Below are 22,053 nucleotides of genomic sequence, written 5' to 3' on the forward strand. Positions count from 1 at the left end.
GGCGAAAAGTATGAGCGAACACCCCCCCCCCCCCCTTATGTAGGCGGTTTGTTTACAAACGCTACTCGGGAGCGATTTTGTGTGATTTTCCAGCAAGTTTTTCGGTAATTTTCATTAAAAGTGCCCATAAAATGAATTCTGCAATCAAGGTGAGTGAAAGGCAGGCACAATCATATTTGGAGTTTGTTATTTTCTGACTGAATTACGTTCTATTTTTAGTGATGTGAATTTCAGAGTGAATTTACGGTGCGAAAAGACAGCTCCCGTTTGCCCGACCGATTTTCCGAGGTGTCCAGCCAGCAGCTACTATCCCGGCCAGGCTGCTAGTGAATAACAGTTTTTCGGGCTTTTTTGGGCTCCACCAGACCTATACCGTGCAGGCAAAGGAAAAGGTAGAAAAGCAAGAAGCGCGAGTTATCTTTCCGCGGTCGCCATCAGTTTAGTCCTCCCCCACCCACCGAGTGCTCCCGAATTTGGATCCCGATTTTCCCTGAATTTCGTCTCGAGCGCTAAAAGGGTTGCCCTCATTTTCCGATTGTTCGTTGCGTAGAGGCAGGCATATTTGGGCGCGAATAAGGTTTCGTATGTTCCTCATTTCTGCCGTGAATATGGAGGCGCTGGGAAAATTGGGTGAAAACGCGTAGAAAAATAGCCTTCTCGAGGGGGGTCGTGGCCCATCAGCACCAGCCTATCTCTCTCTCTCTCTCGCGAGATTTGTGTTTGGAGCGAGAGCAACCGCAGCAGTAGCAGCTGAGAATAGGAAAAATGTGTGCAAAGAATTATTGTGTAGTTTTCGTTTTCGTGACCGCACCACCGTGTCAGCGCAGTAGTACCTCGACCACCAGATCCCCCCCGTGGCCGTTGCCCCGACCGTGTGTTTTCAGGCGCCGTGTGTTCCGCGGTTATCAGCGATCGAGTTTTTTTTCTTCATTTCTCGCTCTACGCATCCCAACAGCAAATAATTGCTCTCTCCAGTGAGCGTGTGGGGCTGGTTGGAGCTGGTTTGGCCGCTGGTGGGGCTTCTGGAGCATTCCTGGTGCTCTGTGTGCGTCTTTCTCGACCACTCTCGATTATTGCCACGAGCGCGCGTGTTATTCCGGTTTTCTTGCCCCACATCCCGTTCATCGAATCCCCCGTTAGTGCGTTTTGGCCTGGGTGGATAGTGGGGAGGGCTGGGTGGTTGGCTGCCTCCCAAAAAAACCTTCCTCTATTTGTCTCTCTGCCTCTCTTTCTCTCTCTCTCTCTCGTCGTTCCATCAGCTGCGCCTGCTGCGACACACACTCTCGCGGTGGCGCCCATCATCATCACGCGGAATCAGAAACGGAGCGGAGCGTGTGTAGTAGACTCCGCGGTGTGCAAGCGCGTTAAGAAGAGTAGTAGTAGGCCACCACCAAATCGCCGTGGTCGCCGTCGACACTCGTCGGACTGACCTTAGCTTAGTGTACGTGCGGTGTTTGTTTCCCGTTACGCGGCAGCGACACGGATCTTCTCGCGGGCGCCATTATTTGTGTGCGTTGAGACGTTGTGCAATCATCGCCCAGCTCGGCGTGTGAGTTGTTTTTCTCGCTTAATCCACGACCACTGTGGGGTTAAAGTGGAGTAATAAAAGTGTACGAAAGTCACACGACGACGACGACGACGACGACGACGACGACCGCAAGATACGACTTGAGGCGCCAGCCTGGATCTCCCCCTATTTCTCTTCCTATCTATCCCACCAACTGGCGGCTCTAATCGCAATCGTCGTCGTCGCGCGCACCACGTTGCAAGCAAAACGGGAGAAGTGCAGCTGGCCTGGTTTGCGCGCCACCCCGTGTACCATTTGGGGTCGATTTTGAGGGGTAAATTGCGGATTAAACGACGACGTTGACGACGTGTAGTGGCGCTTTGTTCTTCATCGACTAGGGGTTTGTGTGCGTGCCAGGAAAATGGCTTGTTTACATTTGCTTTCTTTCACAACCGCAGGTGGTGACCATCGATAAACTCTCGTTTTTCTCGCGCCTCGCGGCCGTGCAGAATGTGATTCCGTAGTACAGTGCAGTGCAAGTCCCCGTCATCCCGCTCTCCCTTCCGCGGTTTGAAGCAGGAAAGGCAGGAAGAAACGCAACGCAATCTGGCGGTCATCTGCCTTGCCGTGAAAAACGGAATCGATCAGTGTTTTAGTAGGCGCGCAAGGGGGTGAAAGCAAAAGTGAGAAAAACATCGATTCGATGAGAAAAGTGTCATCACAGTGAGCGAGCAAGCGAGCGTTGTGTGCGTACCACAGAGAGAGAGAGAGAGAGAGAGAGAGCGAAAGAGAGTGAGGCAATTTATGCTGATAAAGGGAGCATTTCGTGCGTGCAAAGTAAAAAAAAATAACGTGAAAAGCACAAGAAAGTGTGTGCCGCGCGAGAGAAAGCATAATAGAGCGGTGTAGAAAGATAGTAGTTGGTAGTAGTGGTGTAGTGTTGGGGAATTTTCTTCCACACGGCGCACGCAACAACAAAACCCGAAAAGCCTGGTTGTTGTTTGTGGAATGTGCATTTGCCAGCTCGTGCGAATGCCGTGTACGTGTGTCTGTGCTGTGTACGTGTGCCCGTTGAAAATTTGGATGCAAAGCTGAGCAACAACTAGGTGCAAAGTAGTGAAGTAGTGCGTTTTCCACAGTTACGTGCAGCAATGTCGCCGTATTTCGGTGCGTTCGGTTGATAAAACAGTTTCCCAGGTGGTAATATACAGAAAGAGAGAGAGAGTGTGTGTGTGTGTGACTACCCCATGTGCATAAAAGGTCACAGGCGCTCGAAACGAGAACAACACAGCCAGCCACCGAAACCGAAAGTAGCTTGCTGCATCCTGTGTTGTGGCGTGTAGAAGCAACCCAGTTGGAAACAACCCTCACACCCGAAGCTCACGACAACACCGTGCGAACCACGATGGCGAACCCGCGAAAGTTCAGCGAGAAGATTGCCCTTCACAATCAAAAGCAGGCGGAGGAGACGGCCGAGTTCGAGCGGATCATGCGGGAGGTGTCCGATGTGACGTCGAAGGTATGGATTGTGCCCCTTGCTGGCATGGCCAGAGGAGATGGCAATCAATTTAACCACTTTTTTTTTAATGCCATCATTCTCAGCAAACGAGAGAGAGAGCGAGAGAGGAAGAAGCATTTTGCATTGTTTTCTCTAGCGCTCGGATAACATTGTTTTCGATAGATCGAAGCAAGCACTGCAAAAAACACGGCCTGTTATGCTAATGGTCCCCTTGTTCGATCGCGATCGCACCAGCTAGAACGACGGCTAGATCAGTCACTAATTCGCATACTGGGGGGGGACAAGGCGCCGCTAGCAGCTGCGCACCGTATTAATTGTATTAATAACCATTAGTACACATATGCTCTCTGTGGCGCTCGCCAGGAACGGCAACGGTGCCCCCAAAAAAAAAATCCCATTAATTCACGTTGCGTTGGTTACGAGGGAAGGTTAGAATGTGCAACTGTGTCACCCCATTCGCCAAAGAAGTTAGTTGAGAAATTTTGATTACTAGTGGCTAAGCCATAGGCACTCCAACTGTCATCGTGGTGTGCAGTAGCACCAGCATGTTCCACACGCAGACACCCATGGGCCATGGAATTGGCCCGTTGCACCTGCGTTTACTAGGTGTCGCCGCCAAAGCTGCTAAAGCTACTAATTGAAACGATAAGCTCGGTGACAGCAGTCGCAGCGATTGGTTCTCGAAACCGTCCATTTCGGGCGCTCGCTCGCTCGCTCTCGCTCCCCGGTTGTGCACGTTCGCGCTATGCTCGCCGCACGGACACGGCTCGCAGCGAGCGCGCAGGTCACGACGGCGGCAGCAACAGGAAGGATTGGTTGTTGGTATTTATAAATAACGCCGACTGGCGGCACCGGACGAATCCCACCGCATGCTGGGGACGGACGGGGCCTGCTGTGCGATGTGGCGACGGCGACGAGCGCACCGAGTATTGCGCTCGCGTGTGCCGGTTCGCTGCGAATCGTTCGTTGAGTGCGCTGGCACGAGGTTACTACACCTGCTGCTGCTGCTGATGCTGCACCGTCAGATCAGCGGGGGTCGATGAGGTTTACGGGGCGGGGGCGGTGGACCCGGGTGGTACGATATTTTGAAGGAAATGACACGCGAGTTTGCCACCACTAGCACCCTCGCCAGTACATACAGCCGTACAGGCGAGCAGCATACTTCTAAATCCTAAGTAGGCGAACCGCGTGTATTGGTGCAAGAATCCGTTGAGAAGGTGTGCGCGCACCGAGTGTGTGTGTGTGCGGCTGTGTGTGCGCGTCGCAAAGTTATTTGTAGCCAGCACCACGGTCCAGCACCACCAATGGAGCTGTAGGAAAGGGTGGCGCTGCGGGTGTGGTGGTAGAGTGTAGTACTCGCGATGGGCGGAGCGGGCGGGTGGTTCACGCAACAAGAGACCTCGAGCGCAGTATGACGTACGGCGGATCAGGCGCAACAATGACGGGATTTGTTGTGTGTTGTGGCGAACGGTGAGCAGAACGTAGTAAGCGGCGGTCGCCAAGCGAAGTTGAAGGCACGCATACACTACCAACCGGTTTAAGGCGGTCCCAGAAGTCGCCAGCAGCAGCAGCAGCAGCTGAGCAGCCCGAGACGCTTGCACCGCGCAAACACCGCGGCCTACTACACACAATCGTACATTCGGAAACAGCACCAACAGGCCCCATCCTCTTTCCCCCCTCCAGCCCACCGAATAGTGTTCTGTTTGATCAGTGTGACGGTAAAGAACCCGCGGCGATGGGACCGCGCCTGCGACTTCCTGCGCCACATCGCGCTGCCGGCCTAAGCTGATAAAGGAATCCCATTTCGGCGTATTTCAAACCGACTATACTCGCGGGTGCGACGCACACACACATACACACGGGATCAAGCGACTGTCGACCGCCACTCCGCACTCCCGCAGTTAGTAGCCGCTGGTCGGTCGCTCGACGGTCAATGGGTTGTTTGCAAAGTATGGGCCCAGCGGTTCCGAGCGGCTCGAAGCGACCCAGCCCAGACCACAGCTGCTCACGTCCGATGGCTTCCGATTGGCTTCTTAATGGTGATAAGAGGTGGTGTTGTACTTGCGGCGCTGTTTGTATGTCGCACGTTGTCCCGGCTCCACGGTGTGTTTACGTTTCGCGTACGATGCGCGTGCAAAGCGCGAAAGGTTATTGGAAGCGATGCAAAATGTCTTTAGCGAAAACATTATAGGCTCCCGCTCTCAACCGATCGGATCGATCATGCGCAATGCGCACATCTATGCAATTGCAACTGTTTTCGAAGGAATAGTTTAGGAAATCGCCAAAAACTGTCACAAAAAGATTGACCGTTTGTAAGCAACGTCTTGGTAATAGTAATGCGGAAACAAAGTTTAGTTTCCAAAGGTTGAATTCCTCTAAATGCCATTGCATTAGAAGCTGTAACGCGATATATTGCTTAGAATCGTGTTGTCCAAAAACCAATGTTTTTATAGTCGGTGTCCATCAAAACTACTGGACCAATCATTTTAAATTTTGGACATTTCATCTATAGTATATTTGCCATCTACATTTCATTTAAAAGGTACTCCTCTATTTTTTATATTTTTTATATTTTTATATTTTTTCAAATTGCAAAAATTCAGAACCAATTGCCAATGTGTTTGCCAGAATTTTTTTTGAGAAAATACTGTACGAAGGATTGGGAAAATATTTTAAAAATGTTTTCAGAATCACATTTGATCTGTCAGCTGTTGTTACAACGTTAAGCGGACCATTGCTTAAATAATGATAGCATAAAGTAATAGAAATTTCAAACATTTTTAGCATAAGCTTCTGATTTCAGATTACTGCCTGTAAAATGATTTGAAACCGTGAGTTTTAGGGTATTTCCCAGTGCCGGAACTGCTGTTTCCTGCTTATAAGGGTCGTCATTAAAAAAAAAACTTAAATTAACTTCTACTCTCACTCTCGGTTGCCACGCCGAGAAGCATTTCCATTTTTTCGCGCCATTCTACCACTATTTTGCAACGATTGCTGGCGACTGCTGTGACCGTATCGTGAAGCTATCAGCTCGATATTTCCGCTCATTTTATCCAGCTCATAGGCGGTGACTAAACGTTGTACAAAACTAGAATTTATCACGAGACTCGTGCGTTTGCTCAACAAATCGTAAATGGTAGTTGCATGTTTTTACGCAGCAAAACGTTGCGATTAATCATTTTGGAATACTAGCACAAACCTTGAAAGCTCAATCTGTGTGTGTACCCTTTATAGCTATGATTTCGCACTGTGCCCAAATGGAACCGTATTCTTTGGAGTGCATTTTAAACATGGCTTCGCTGAATGACAAACTACCGTTTGGCATATGAATTCGTAATGTGTTGTGAAGCACAACATTCTATCCGCACCGCATGAACGTGATGATTCGGATATCTATGTATTCTTTTCCTCTATCGGCGCGCCTACTATTCGCCTTCCGCTACTGCTCGGGGGCAATTATTGAGCCACTTTTTTCAGAGTGTCCCGTGTAAGCACTGTCCGAAAAACCGGTTTGGGTGAACGAAGCCGAATCATGTAGCATCGCACCTCCGCCACCTGCCGGGCGCTTGTTATGTTCTAGCAGTGAGACGTAGTCTCGACGCCAAATATACATATGCCCGACAAATGGAACGCAAGAAGCTGTGATCCGTTGGCCAAACTCGGCCGGAGAAGCTAGAATTACCCATTACGTACGATATGGCGTGGCTTGAGGGTTTTTTCTCTTCCTGCAAATGTTTGGGTAGTTATCGTCAATAATCACTCAGTCAACAGGACCGTTTAGCGCGAGGAGCGTTACCTTAGGTGCGGTAGGAAAATAAGTAGCATGTAATGTGAACAAATTCACCATGTTTACAGCAAGCGATATCTCGCACCCGTTTGCGTCGTTCTGCGACTGCAATTGTGTATCATTTGCATAGCGTCATCTCAACTCTGGGGTTTTCTGAATTCCCAAATTGAACGCAACAAATCTCAGCAAATTCTTGTGATCACTTTGTGGCGTCTCAAATGCCAAGAAATATCACATTGAACCAATCCAAATATTGACGGTCCTGCTGTTGGATTTGTTTTTGATAGACAGAGAGGATGTACACGTGGTCATAAGGGGAATTCCAATTAGTCAAGTAGTACGTTTGTCTGGATGATTTGCAAGGTGCACACCGCAGACAACGAATCTTGCACAATAAATACTCCAAAAACGTTAATCGAAAATGGGAAACTCGATAATGTGCATTGTTGCGATGCGCTTCGTCGCTTTTGCCGTGATATCGATCCCCTGTCAGGATGAATGCAATTTTAATAATTGATGAGTTTCTTTACGTGCATTCGCTTGCTCTATTGGCATCAGTACGGCGTAATTACAGGATGTCGTTTCTAGTTCGATTTATGTGGTTAAGTAATAATTTATGGAAAGAAGTTTCTGGTTCCTTTGTGATTAAACAAAAAATCGATGTTTTTTTTTTACTTGCTTTAGAATGAATGTGTGATCAATAAAATCCGGGCTGTCGTATAAAATAATTTAATATTAACCTTAAGATACTGCAATTCAATTGTCGTTAAGAAGCTTCACGCTTTCAGGGCCCGTGTTTGGTCAACTGGTCTGCTACTGTTGACTGTTGGTGCTGCTTGGTGCGAACGGATGTCTGCATTCGTCACGAGCATTATCGCTGAACAGCACCACCGGCAGACACGTACAAGCGTCGACTGAAAGTACGTGCTGGTATTTGCACTTCAGAGTGAATATTGCTACATTAACGGGGCAAACGAGGCAGCATTAGCTTATCGTCGATGATTAGCAGCGATGATGCGGTGACCGAAGTCACCACTTTCTGCACGAATCAGCTGTCCCGTTGGGCTTTTTGCTTGTAGAACATTCTGGATCCTGAGTTGTAACATACACTATGCATGACGGTAGACCAAAACAATCTCTTCGTGGCGTTCGCTCTCTATCTCGCACTCTTGATCGACCGCGTGGACCGCTAGTCGTAAATAGGTGCCGAGTGATTATGTGAATGGGGGCTGGCGGGCGGCTTATCATTAATCGCCTTACCAGCCGATCTGTTTTAAGCGCCTCACAATGCCGATGGAACCGAGGGCGCAATTAGTAACGTGCAACCCGATCGTTCTATGATGGTGGTTGTGTGCCGTTAACGGCAGTGTGTCACACCTTCCCTTTTAATTTCTAGCACAATTCGTACGTGCATTTTAGTTGGAGCAGTGCAGAAGTTGTGCACACCGTAAAGCACATTCAATTGTACGCTTTCGATGGTTGCATTTAATCTACTTGGTCGTGTGGTTTTGATCACTTAATTTTTTTTCTAACTGGTTTGCATTACAACAAATAGGTAGCAGCGCAAAGATGGTGTGTGTTTTCCTTTCCTGTTTAGGTTAATTTTTAATTATTTATTTAATCTCTCGTATTTAATTATCATGCTTATGATCGTTTGTTCCGATTTTCCGATATACGCTTTCTTTTGTACTTCGTTTTATATCTTTTTGTATTCTTTGTGTGTAACTTTGGCATTTATGTTTTTTATTATTTCTCCTTTCCAGTTGCATGTTTTTTGTTTCCATATCTGTTCATCGCTTGGTATACTTGCTTCCGAACTGAATGTTTTTGAAGTTTGTTCGATTATTTGTATGAAAATACTATGTGATTTCCGATTTCTCTATTTCCTTTTGTTTTATTCGCTACCATGTTTTTATTATTCAGTTATTGTTCACTAATATTCCAGCATTGATTTTCTGTTGGGTGTCCTTCTATTTTTATTTAGTTTCATTTTTGTTTTACAATCAATTTTATTTCATTTTACCTATTCAGTAGTGCAGACTAGTTAGTGGCATCGTATATGACGTTCCATTCATTAATCCATGGATTATGAATCAGTGTGAGTGCGCATGGTGTCTGATCACACCATTTGCCACGGTTCTTCTCTCATTGTTTCAAGTACTTCAAATTAAAATACAAAAAAACAACCTTGGCCTTTGTGTTATTAAACTCTCTGACCTGTGTGTCTATGTTTGTGTGTATTCGCCCCGCACTCGTGCTCCCTGAAATTTACTTGCGACGCGACGGCACGTGCACCAGAGTCGACGGTCGGTTTGACGCCTGTTGGTTGGTAATGGCGTGGTCCCCACCACCCTGAAAACCCGAAATTTCGGATTCTACTTAATGATTTGTATGTCATTAGTGTGCCACCAGGGTTTGGAAGCTCCTCTTTCCTACTCTGTCTCTTTCTCTCTCTCTCCCCCCGGATTTGCCTTCATACTTCACTTCGTCGATCATCGTATCGCCTGTGCTCGTGTTCGTACACAGCCGCAGCCGCAGAAGTGCGTCATTTGCGAAGACGAGGAGACGGGGTATAGAGACCAACACACCACGACGCGACCATCCGCGAAGAAGCATGAAGCGCGCGCGATAAGGTTCGACGCCCATTCGGTCACTGGCGGTCGTGGCGATCGTCGACCAGTCCTCACCCCACTTTAAGCCGAGGATGGAGGTGGCCAGTGGGCATAATCTTCACACTATATGCCGCCGCACACAGACAAGCGGGAAGATCAACCCCCAAAAAAAGGGGGTGGCCCGCGTATGACATGGCCAAATTTTGAATGGCCTGGGGGGGTGCCGCGTCGTGCGATCCTCGATCAATCGATCGATCGATGGAGCAAGAGGAGGAGCAGTGTGTGGCGCGGTAACCAGGAAACGTCGTGTGCGTTGTCCCCCTCCCTTCTCTCTCTTTATGGCCTCTTGAATGTGTGTCATCGATCACCATACAGCCAACAACAATACACGCACTCGAGATCATGCTGTTGGCCCCCATCGGACTCGGCAACGACGACGCGGCCCCCCCTTTTCAAAGGTGTGTTAGTGTGGTCGCGCAAAGTTCTTAGAGTTCGCCGCGCGTTCCAACGTTCTGGACGTTGTTGTTGTTGTTGTTGCTGTTGCCTGAACGTTACCAACGAGACGACGTGAGGTGTGTGCGCCCGAAGGCTCGCGCACTAACCGCACACACTCGCCAACCGCAGTAGGCCTCAGGACAGCTTCGTGAACGTTTGTGTCGTCGCGCTCCCGGCTGCGAATTCGTGCGCTCCGTCGTCCGTCCATTCGCCTTGTTTTTTGTGCGTTTTTGAATCGCTTTTTTGTTGGGTTACAATCTTCTCCAAGTTCTGTCCCGCAGTTGCGCGCGTATTGCTGTACTCGTTCCTTTCTTCGACGTCTTCGGAGCCGTTAGAAGTGGGGTCCTTGGTTGGTCGGTTGGTTGTTTGGTGCAAATGACGCCGCGCCGGGTCCCATCGCTGGGCGTTTCGTGCTGATTGCGTTTGTACACGCGTTTGTGACGGCGTGCGGCTTGTGGTTTGCGTTGTGGCTGGTATCGACCAGCGTCGTGGTCAGCGTGGTTTGTTTTTTTTTTTTCGCCCACCCCCAAAAGTTTTCCCCAAAAAGTTTTCCAAAAACCACCCAAAAGGGATTTTGTGTGTTTATGTGTGTGTGTTTGTGCTTGTGTGCGTATTCATCGTGTTTCAACCATTTTCGGCATCAAAATTGCGTCCAGTGTGGTCGGTAAAGGGCCGCCGGGCAAGTGTGGCAGCGGCACCACCGGCAGCGGCAGCAGTATGACGAACCCGCGCAAATACCGTGATAAGATCAAGATTCAGGAGGAAAAGATGAAGCTACAGCAGCAGGAGTTTGAGCGTACGATGCTCGAGGTGTCACCGATCTACGAGCGCCGGGTAATTATGCCGGGAGTTGTTGTCTCTTTCGCTTTGTCTTTTCGCCGGATGGCCGGATCCCCGGGAGGCAACTTCCACTAAAAAGTCGCCATCTAATCGTAGTCGTCGTCGTCGTCGTCGTCGTGATGGAGCATCTTTGACCTTCAGCAGCGCAAAAGCACGCAGCACGTCATACGCGCGTCGTACCCACACGTGCCTGTGCCAAAGGGAAATTTATCTCTTTCGCGATCCATCCCCCTCACCCCCCTTAACACCCGGCTAAAAGACCGGTTTTTTTGGGCTATTCGCTGGAGTGCTGGTCTCATCATCCTCTTTGGCTCGCTTGGACCACTCTCGTGGCTCTGGAGAACACCCCCCTCCTCGATAGAGGATGGATGCTAAAGCACAAAGCACTGAAGGGGTTCGATCGGTACTGGAATCGAAGGGGAAGGAACGACGACGCGCCGGCTTTGGGTTAGGAATTTTCGCATTTTAGTTAACCTGGTGGTGGTGGTGGTGGGTTGGGGTTTGGATTATTTTTTCGGGTTTTTTTTTTGTTTTGTCTCCAAAGAAACGACGTCATCAGCCACGACGCTTAGTAGGCACGCGTGGCGGTGGTTCGATTGACGCATCAGCTTTTTAGCATTTTTGCGCAAACCAAAGCAATCCTCGCTGGCCTCGCGATTTGTGCTGACTTTGATTCTGTCCATCCTCCCAATTGCCCCGGCGCTGCCGCTGGCTGGTGATACTGGAAACAGGTTTCTGGATGGTTGGTTCAATCCCAGGCAATTCGTTCTTCTCCATCTCGGTATGTTTGGTTTTGGAGATTTCGGCCGCCGCATGAGAAATGAAGTCACAATCAAAACACGCCCAGCGTTCCGAGCATTGGACAAATGAAATGAAACAAATAAAAATTACAAACAGTTTCTGCTGGAACAGAAAAAAAGAATCATCCGCGTCTCGTTGCTACGTTGCTGTGAATCGCGGTCGATCGATCGGGATCGTTTTTGTGAGCCTCCGATCTCTGGGCCGTTCTTGTTTTTGTCTTTTCCTTTTCCGTGACTGGGGAGGTTGTAATGGCTTATGGTAATGCGTGACAAATAGTCCCCAAAAAAAAAACACCATTGGCGCGAGAGGTGTTGTGTTGTACCTTTAACAGTGGAAGGTGCGCGGCCCCCAGACGCGAGACTTTGAGACCTTGCACTGCACCATCGTCGTCACCATATCGTTGCTGCAGCAGATCGTTGTTTACGTTGCGCTGGCGGCGCTGGTCACAATGGATGTTTATTTATAAACTTCTGGTGTGTGCTGCGAAAGGATGTACCAGGGAATGATGATCATGCTGATGATGGGACGCGCTCGCGAACACAGACACACAGAAGAGCATCTAAGATCGATACTTGGTGTGGTGTATGTGTAGCCATTTCGCAATCTACGACAGCAGCGCAGCGGTGGTTAGCGGCTGTGGTGTGGCGGCATTGTGTCTCAACACCCATCGTCCGCGTCTAGCGGCTGGTGTTCATGTCGTTCCACCCGAATTCATCCGCTTTGGATTGAAGCGCTTTGCAGCGCACCGTCGAGCCTTCTCCTTTTTGGGCATGAGTCGGCAGCTTAGACACCAGCGCCTCCGTCCGCCCGTCTGTCTGTCTGTCTGGTTGGTTGGCGTGCTGCGCCGCCACGTTGTCCAGAGTGGGCACCAGAACGCTACGGCTGTGGCCTCGGTTTTAAAATGTAATTTGTGCGAATGGCTGACGATGATGATGGTGGTGATGATTGAAATGGTGGCTCTGAGTGGCTCGAGCGTCCTGCGTGCGCGTGTCTGTCTCCCTTCCCGGGTTATCTATTAGCCACGCGGTCACCGATGGTCCCGGGTAGAGCCTCTAATTTGATTTTCTTATGCTTTGTCAATCTCCTCCTCTCTCGCTCTTTCGTAGATCCAGCCCACACTTTGTTTGCGCTTTGTGGGGCTTCACCAGTGCCCAAGCGAGCGGTCGTTTGAACTGGGACTAGGTGTAAGCCGGTCCTTTCGACTTCAATTGGGCACTACACACGATTGAGTGACAACCGTGTAGTGCCAGTAAAGTGCTGGATTTTAAGAAGCTACTTTTTATCTATTTGTGTGCTGCTCGCCCTCTCTTCCTCTCTTTTTCTTTCGCCTTTTCGCTCTCCTTCTTCTACTGTGTGTTGTCCATGTCGACGAGACGGAATGTTAATCATGCTAATTGCTCACGCTTTCCTCTCTCGCGCATGGTTAAAGCAAACGGTGTCCAATCATTAATTACGGTGGTGGATAACTGTCGCCCCTGATAGGGGTGTTGCTGAGGCGAGCTCGTGCGTGCAATATCGGTTGCTTGTGCCTCTGCTTGGCGAGAAGATAATTCATAAATCAAATAAATCCACCCAATTGGCCATCCGGGCTCTGAGCTTTTGATCGCATGCTTTCGATCCGTTTCCTTTTCGGGAAACGCACTAATGAGCGTTGTTTGTTTGAACGAAGGTGAGAGTTTTCTTTATTGTACTGTTGCTAGTTGAAGTGTCCATTGTTTTGTATTGGCGCAATGTGAAGTTCATGGAGGCGCCCAGTAGCTCAAGTTTTCCGAACATTCCGCATGTTGATTGACGTTTTATGCTGGCATTTATGATACAGTGAAGACATTTAGAGAATATTTAGCAAGCGTTTCTATGTTCCATCTTCTATTGTGAGCCTAAGTTTGACGAATGAGTGAGACATAATTCCCTAATCCCTTCCTGCGCTGTAAAGGTTATTTATGATCTAGTTTGCCTCATAAGCTCGTCAACCGAGTGAAGAGTGAATAGAATAATATGGTTTCTAACCAGTTCTCGCGAGTCGCGACGCATTTCATTCAGTTGTTAATGATGGCTCTTCATAGTAGCAAAGTCCTCAGGAGTTAAACCACTTTTTTCGATCGATTCTATCGGAAAATGTCAACCCAAGTTCGCAAGACGAAGAGCATCGACAGAGAAAAAGAGAGAGAGAGAGAGAGAGAGAGAGAGAGAGGGAGAGAGAGTGTGAGAGAATGAAAGAGAAAGAAAGAGAGAGACCCCCGCGAAGAGAGCGAACAGGCCCCGAATTCAGTGGCCACAAAGCGCGTAAATAGGAACCGCCAACATCCATGCTGCTCGCCAAGCCAAGCGTAAACACAAGCTTCTCCTCATACACGCTCATATCACCGCATCACTCTGAGTAGCAGGAGCACCAGACGCTCACAAACCGTGGTTGCTTTGCACCAACACCAAAACACTCGTTACACGTCAGTGTATTTGTGCGTGAACCGCGAAGCGCGCCTTCTTCGATGATGGCGGCGACGGGTTGGGGGCAACGGCAACAAAGCAAAAAGCAAAAAGCAAAAAGCTTCTTTGCTCCTCCAAGCGTGCTGTGCCCGCTCCTCTCGACCAACAACGAACGGTTGGCGATGGAGGCGCGCGTCCGAGCGTGGTTGAAGGTTTTGTTTACCTTCTTCTCGTTCTCGAACGCATGCGGTGGTGGTCCCCTCGGTGGCCGTGCTTGGTTTGGTTTGGTGGTGGGCTTTTCGTGTGATTCCGATGGTTGAGAGTGCATCGCGCGAAAGCAGGGCCGGTGTGACCGGTCCGCACTCAAATGCGTCGTCCCAATTGGGGAGGCTTATCTTCGCTCAAAGAAGAACGCTTCACAACATACGCTGGCAATAGTTGTATGGAGTGCGAGGAAACTATTATTTCTATTAACTTTCGATGATTTCGAAACTGTCGATGAAAGCCGTTCATCGTAATTTAACAATACGCCAGACGCCAGTACGAAGACGTGATCAATAAGACAAAGAAGAAAGCATGTATCTATTAATTAGTTTGCATAATGGAAGGGCACGGCATACGCAAATCCTGTCGCAATATAAAAGCCAAAACCTTGCATTGGTGAAAATATAATATTCTAGAATGGAACCGTTTCTAACAGCGTCTGCAATTTATGGGCACCGAATTTGGAGAACATTATTTTTGGCATTGATTGCTGATGCTTCAACCAACTTGGGCGTTGGCGTTGTTGGGTGAGTTAATAGAAGGAATCCGGGTCGAACGAATGGAACCCTTCGACTAACCCTTCCCGAAAGGAGGCGAGCCTCGCCTGACCACACCTTTGACATCTAACGACTAACCTTTGCCGGAAAGTACCGAACATAGCACGCCACGACATCAATCATTTCGTCGCCTCGGCCGTGTGAAATTACTAATGAACAATTCTCTTCGGGGAAATTGGCTTCGAAACGCGTGAACGGCGGCGACCCCATCATTTTTGGGATGGCGAAAGCGGATCGGAACATGCGAGTAAAACACACATACTCGCACGCACGCACAGCATTTGGTGTCGAAGTGTCGAAAGCTAATTAACGAAAGGACCGTAACATGTTTAAATATCCCTGGTACGCTCTAGTGGCCGTTAGCTGAAAATACGTCGTCGTTCGGTACGGGCGGAGAATATATCAACAGTTTTGTCGATTGGATAAGGGGTTCAAGAGTAGTCTACACGTAAGCTAGCTTGTTAACTAGAATGTCCCATTTAACGATCGTGTTGGGGCGTGTTACATCCTGGATGACGATATTCATTACACGCGCATATCACATACTCCGTAATGATCAAGAACAACGTCTCTCTTTCAACATGTTTAAATATTTTCAATGCGACGAAAGAGGAATTCTAAAGTTAAAGTTTTTTTTTTGTCAAAGAACTCATACCGATACCTAGCAGTTATTAGCATATTATCTCCAGTGCTGATGTTTGAATTCTATTTCGTCTTACACTCAACAAACACCGATACGCTGTCTGGACTCGGGCGCAAACTCCAAACCCCTCGTTGGAGTCATCGTTTACGCGTTTGTTTGACAAAAACAACAAAAAATCGACGTACGCCGGCCACCTTAACTTACCGGACTGGTCTGGGTCACACCTTGAAACGCCGCAAATACTGTCCGCTCGTTACCACCATCCGTTCCACGCCGTACATTACTCGTCATTGCCACCGCCGATCCTCGATTGGTGGTCGATTGCCAATGAAACCTGAACTCAACAGGCGTCCAAAAGTGCCAATCTGTCACCGACTACGGGTTCGCTGGGAACGTTCCGTGGTGGCTCGCTGCCCAACGTCAATAACGATAACAAGCAGTTCCAGGAAAAGGTGTTTATTGCTCTATCGACACACTGCATCCTGCTGGCCATTCCGTTAGAATGTTACGACGTTGCCGTTGGAAACTTTTCTTTCGTTGCGTTTCTGGCTCCGGGCTCTTTATCAGTTCTAGTTGGATTGTGCGTGTTGGTTTACTCTTTTTGTTTTTTGTTGTTTAAAAGATCCCTTCCCGTACTACTCTAGCACAGTACCTTCTGGTGACTATTTTCAATTTATTATTCATCTTTTGAATACATCTTATGCCTCCATCTTTATACAATGTTACCATGGTTCGCTATTTCGTAGAAATACTTGTAGTACTGTTAGCTATATGACATTCATCATACTTCCCTCGCTAGCTTTAGACTATGGCACTCTCTTTATCTTTTTGGTTTTGCTTTCGCACGTTATACTACGCAATGATAAAGTTATATCTCGGACATATGCACATTATTTTCATCTTTTCAATTCTTCCGGTTCAGTATGATTTTACGTTTATTGTGTGATCAAATCAATTCCTCGTTTTACGCGATGTGACTTGAACGGCAAGGAGTAGTAGAGTGTCAATTCATTGGCTTACAATTGGATTTTGATTGATTGGTTGACGATTGTTCAATTCAACATGCAGCTCAGGTTATAGGGTATGAAACTGAAGTACTCAATTTTGTTTGTTAATCCAAACAATGTAGCCAAATGTTTGTCCAAACAATAAGCATATAACGCGAAGGTTTAGCAAATGAAACTGGGGATACTATTGGCAAGAACGACCGCTGATACAAAGAGGGCAATATGTTGATTACAAATAGAAATTATGCTGGTGGTGCATTTCACTTACAACGAATCTTTTGAATCAATATTTTCCCCCGCATAATCTATAGTAAATGGTTATCTCCTCCGCGCATGGTTTTCCCGATTAGCGAACATAGACTAGTTTGTAAACGGTTTTGTACATTTAAAACATTGTGTTTTGCTCATAGAATAGTTCCCATTATTGAATGTCTCAATTTATGGCTGAAATGTCTTAAATCCCATTTCTTTTATTTATTTCTTGTCTCCTTATCTTGCTGCTTACGTAGCATAACCTCAATCGTTTGGTACAACTTTCTGATGTAGCTGTATTTCCTCTTTACAGACGGATGATGGCACGAACATGCCCGAGATGAAAATCTACCCACAACCGGAAACCGTTAAGATCAAGAAGGAAATCACACCAAAGGCTAGCACGCCGAGTCATGCAAGAGAATCGAGAGGTAGGGCTTGTTGGTGAGGGACTTCCGTTCATAGTAGGTATAATTACAATTGCATGTCGTTGCAGGACGAACTCCCGGTGGTCCCATGAGAAATCGACAAGCTAGCCGCAACCATGACACGTCGCCCTACGGTAACAGCACGGTGCATTTGATACCGCCAATGGAGAACAGCTGGCACCGTTCGATCTCCGATTCGGCTATCCATCAGAGTCTGTGTCAAAATCAGGTAAAATTACACGGAATCAAATGGAGGAAACAGAACTCTAGCCCATGATAACGGATTTCTTGTCTCGATTGTAGCAGCAAGATGTCAACCACCTGACAACGCACTCGCCGCTCACGCTGAGCCCAACCGTGCAGAGAAAGATTTCAAATGCTCAACAGATGTCGAAAGTACACAATCCCATGACCAACCATCACAATCATCTTCCTCATCATAATCATCACAACAATCACCACGACAATGGCGGTGGTTTGACGCAAGACATTCGCTCACGCTCCTCTACGGCGTTGCCGCGATTGCCGGGCATCAAGTATGTGGCACCGATGAACTTCTGTTTGAACGACCCTCTGTAATTCTATGTATTTTTTCCGGGGGTTCTATTTGCAGTATCTATCCCTCCCAGAACCATCCGGATAGTATACAGATTCCGATACCGAGCAACACCGGTTCGTTGCCTGATCTGACATCCGTCGGTTATCCCTCCATGTACCCGGCTACGCTAGACCAAGAGTACGATCCGAGTGGCCAGAACCATAGTTACTGCCCGGTAAGCGTTATTGAACGGCAACAATTGCCACGACGTGCTAAGTTCTAATGTATGCATATTCCACCACAGAGTCCTTTGGGAACATCACCTTCGTCACTATCACCGACCTCCGCAATCCAGAACCATCACCATCATCCGCACCCGCGAGCCAACAGTTTTAGCGGTGGTGTCGGGGTTGGTAGCAGCGGTGTTGGCGGCGGTAGCAGCATGGGAAATACGGTCCCCGCGACCGGTGGCTACCCCATTCCAACTAGCCACTCAAACAGCGGCTCGGTCAGCCCAACGGGTAGCGGTATCAGCTGTAGTCCGAGTGCCAGCAACTCTGTTAGTTTGGTTAACCATAATAACAACGGCAGTGTTACGGCTCTTAACAATGGAATTAAAAATAAGAAAACGAAACCACAAACCATCTCTAGTCAGGTGAGGATGGTTCGAGTGCTTTAAATTGTTGAATTACCAGGCAGGCGTTGCACATCTGCACTTGCGCCTTCTGCACGCTTACTATAGCACTTCAATTTCAGTATCTATTATAGTTTTTCGCTGCTCCTAGTAAGAGAGATATAAAATTTGGTGTCATCAATGTAGCTAAACTTTTCTAACTCCCAATGCTATCTTTTTTGTGATCAATGTTTTTGATTCTTCTGCTGATAGCTAGCATTATTATTCCATCTGATCTCACGTATCACTAATAGTTCGGTTCATCCGTAAAGAATAATGTTTGTCAGAGTCTTTCCTGTCTTTCTCTCTCGGCTTCTTCATTTCGCACTTTTATTTTCTTCTTTTTGCAGCTTGCTTGTAATCGTGTTGTGTTATATTTACGTTTGTTTTTTTCTTTCTTCCATCATTATTTTACAGCCTTTTTTATCTGTACCAGATAGTAATAGATATTCGTTTATGTCGAAGGTATATAATTTTATTCTTTATTGTTAATTTTCCTCATTTCCTTTTCGCGACTTTTTCCATGAAAACACATTGTTGCGTAGCCGTTAAATTATCTTGTTTTTAGTTCTCTTACTGTTATGTAATATTATTATTTCATTTTCAATGTACGCCCAAATCTCGTCAATGTTTCAGTATTAAAAGAGAATACTGCATTTTAAAATTTGGTAATTGTGTTAGCAGTTTCGCATTGCATTGATCAAACCTCACGCTAAAATCTATGCACTAATTCAAGCAGTATGAGCATCTATGTGCAATCAAATTGCAATCTAGCTATGCATTATGGAAATTTTCACTTCTGTTTATAGTTCTTGCAAAATTTTAATTTCGTGCGATGGCCGCAATTAAATCGCTAGACGAATGTTCGATTCACTTTTTTTTAAATCCCGGGCTAACCTTTTGACTGTTTTTAATGCATTCTCACTATTAATACATGTGCCCTTCCTCAGGTCAATAATACTTACGATAACAGCCAACAGCAGCAGTCCCCCCAGCAGCACCAACAACAATCCAGCCAAGCACAGTCACCTCAACAGGGACAACAGCAGCCACAGCAGCAACGAATACCCCCACTAGACCAGATTAATTACGACAGCTTCACTCAGATCAGTGATGGCTTGGCCTCGCCGAATCATAATTCTCCCGAAAGTATACTGTACGGATCTCATGGAAATGTGTCTCCGGTAAGTATAAATAATTAATCAAAATTTTTGCGTTCCGTTACATTATGCTCTTCGTTCTACGCTTTTTAGCAAATCATGTCGGATTATCGGAGTCGACCGAGCCCTGGTTCCAGTCCTGGGTTGGCATTGGTTAATAATCCCGACTCAAACTCCAGTGCACCTTGTAGTCCTGTATCACACAACATTGGAAGTAACAATGGGTAGGTAGTGAACATGTTTGGTTCGATGCACTAAATGGTAATAAACTTTTGCTTATTTTTTGTAGACAATCGTACGATAAATATCCCACCAGTGACGGCTACGTACAGAACACCTTACCACAGTATTTGGAACACATTACATTGGTTAGTATTGCCTAGGCGGGATTAGTTTGGTGAATAGTTTGTTGATAATTGGTTGATAAAATTATGGTTGCTTTAGTTCTTGTATTGTCATTTCAATCCATACTCATACCTCTCAATCATTCTGGAATTGTTTTTCTTGATTTGTGTCAGCAATTCATACCAACACTACTTACCATTGCACCACTACACATGACGTTTCGTTTCTACATAATCGAGTGTTTTAGTTGGACTGATTGGAATATGCCCTCTGCTATCTTTGGAGTATGGAAATATGTTTTGAATATATAACTTTTAATTTCTTTGATTTGATGTAACCAAAATCAATATAAATTAATCGCTTGATTTCATTATACCATCTGTTTTACTGTTAGAACAAAATGAAAAACTAATGGCGCGTACGAGTGAGTTGTAAATAAGAAGCATAATTGAAAAGTAAATGCAATGAAGCCTCTCTGTCGCCCTCTAAAGATTGATGTTTGTGTTTATCGGACAATTTCAGTTTAAGATATTTTCACTAAAATGTGTGTCTCAAAACCTTGTTTCGGTTTATCATGAAGGAAAGAACATGTAATTGAGTAACAAAACCCCCCTTTAATCAGAAATCTGTTAATGTCATAATACTGTTTTTAAGTTGGACATTATTTGCTTTGGACACCAAAATCAAGTATTCCCATAGCTATCATATCATCTTGATTAGATATTATTGAACAGAGCCCTTTTTCATTATCATGCTCACAAACACCTCCAATCCTTCAAATATTCAATTCAATTTCAAAGTTTGTTTAATTGTTTTTGGTTTCATATGAATACAGTGTACTTTGTAAAGTTGTTTTTATCGCTGCCAGTATGGTAGGGTGTTAATCATCCAGACACTTTTTGGTTTTCGATTCCTTCAATGTTGGATTTCTCGTACAATCCTTAAATTAGAATATGTATTCATTTATGTTTTATCTTCTTCCTCAAGAAATAGTTTTAATTCTTACTAATACATTGATTCATTCTTCCCGTGTCCCACCTTTCCCGCGATACCGACGCCACCTCATTCGTGTGCCGCCTGGTCGACTACTGTTTCTGCCAACCCGCCCGCCGTAACTGTATCATCCTGCTCAAATAACACATTCGCGCCTAATACTTTGCTAACAAATGCTCTGTTATACTAAATGCTGTGAAATGTTCTGCTTTTACAAACGATCTTGCTCTGGTTACTCAATGTTTTTTCGATTACGGGTTAAAATTGGAAATTAACATGGGGTGCAATTTGATCGGGGATGAAATTATGCTTCTATTTTCACTTGTTCGTTCGACCAACTGGTTCATTTTGTTGTGCCCTTTTTATCACGCTTAACCCATCAAAACCCCGATCAACGAAAACCAATCATCATCATCATCTTTCTTCAGGACTGGACTACCCTGGTTCAGAGTCTAGTAGAGTCTGGATGTACATTGACTGCGCAAGTCCAGGTTGATACTTAATTGCATATTTTACTATTTCTAATTCAACTCATGCCAAAGTAAAATAGTATCGCTATTTTTGTGGTCCTTTTCTTCACTCTACATATTTTATTCGTATCATTGGTTACGTGTTGATGCCAAAAGAATCGGCAAAATATAAGTTAACAGAGTTATTATTTTTGAATAGAAAATAGTTTTTTTTAAAATTGTTGCTTTGTTTTATACTGTTTTCGTTTTTCTTTAACTACTATGTGCAACATCGAGTTTTTGTATGCCATCATCAAGTTTATTTATTTTGTTTGTTAATAAATTTGGTAAAAAATTAATATGTTTAGATAGCTTCTTTTCCAATGGCTCTTTAAATTATTATAACTTACTTCTTAAAAAGCTCGCATGCTATTTTGCCATCATGTTTGTTCCATTCATCATTCCTTTGTTCTATGATATTATCGATGTTTTACCAGTCATAGCTGATAGAGTTATTGATAGAATGTTCTTGCACTACCTTTTATATCTAGTTTATTTCGTACGTTAGAATATCTCGTAGGTTACCATTTTTTATTGTTCTGCCTTAAAGCTTTTGTAGATAGAGTGCATTTCCCTTCCATTTTCATCTGGTTCATAGTTACATTTGACTCTTGCTTTTTCTATTGATTGCTCTCTTGTTGTCGTTGTTGGTCATGTATCAGTGCCTTCGTTTTCGATCTACTTTCTCCTAGATGAATT

The 22,053-nt window shown here is 46.0% G+C and overlaps 1 protein-coding gene across 8 annotated transcripts in view; it reads left to right on the forward strand.

The window, feature by feature from the left end:
- The first annotated feature begins 67 nt into the window (after nt 1-67).
- Nucleotides 68-22,053, forward strand: part of LOC125950780 (probable serine/threonine-protein kinase DDB_G0282963) — a 24,273-nt gene continuing 2,287 nt past the window's right edge. Inside the window, exons 1-12 of one of the 8 annotated variants that reach the window (XM_049679067.1) lie at nt 68-149; nt 220-392; nt 1,966-3,026; nt 17,022-17,139; nt 17,205-17,365; nt 17,440-17,672; nt 17,750-17,909; nt 17,979-18,329; nt 18,765-18,812; nt 19,298-19,531; nt 19,601-19,731; nt 19,797-19,875. In XM_049679067.1, coding sequence (XP_049535024.1) covers nt 2,913-3,026; nt 17,022-17,139; nt 17,205-17,365; nt 17,440-17,672; nt 17,750-17,909; nt 17,979-18,329; nt 18,765-18,812; nt 19,298-19,531; nt 19,601-19,731; nt 19,797-19,875 — 1,629 coding nt within the window. In that variant the 5' untranslated portion in view covers nt 68-149; nt 220-392; nt 1,966-2,912. Of the gene's footprint in view, nt 150-219; nt 393-475; nt 578-700; nt 1,550-1,573; nt 1,842-1,965; nt 3,027-9,971; nt 10,755-17,021; nt 17,140-17,204; nt 17,366-17,439; nt 17,673-17,749; nt 17,910-17,978; nt 18,330-18,764; nt 18,813-19,297; nt 19,532-19,600; nt 19,732-19,796; nt 19,876-22,053 lie in introns of those variants that run through there. The other 7 variants (XM_049679070.1, XM_049679066.1, XM_049679069.1 and 4 more) reach the window with 7 other exon arrangements.

Source organism: Anopheles darlingi, chromosome 2 (genome assembly GCF_943734745.1).
Source record: "Anopheles darlingi chromosome 2, idAnoDarlMG_H_01, whole genome shotgun sequence".
NCBI classification, from domain to species: domain Eukaryota; kingdom Metazoa; phylum Arthropoda; class Insecta; order Diptera; family Culicidae; genus Anopheles; species Anopheles darlingi.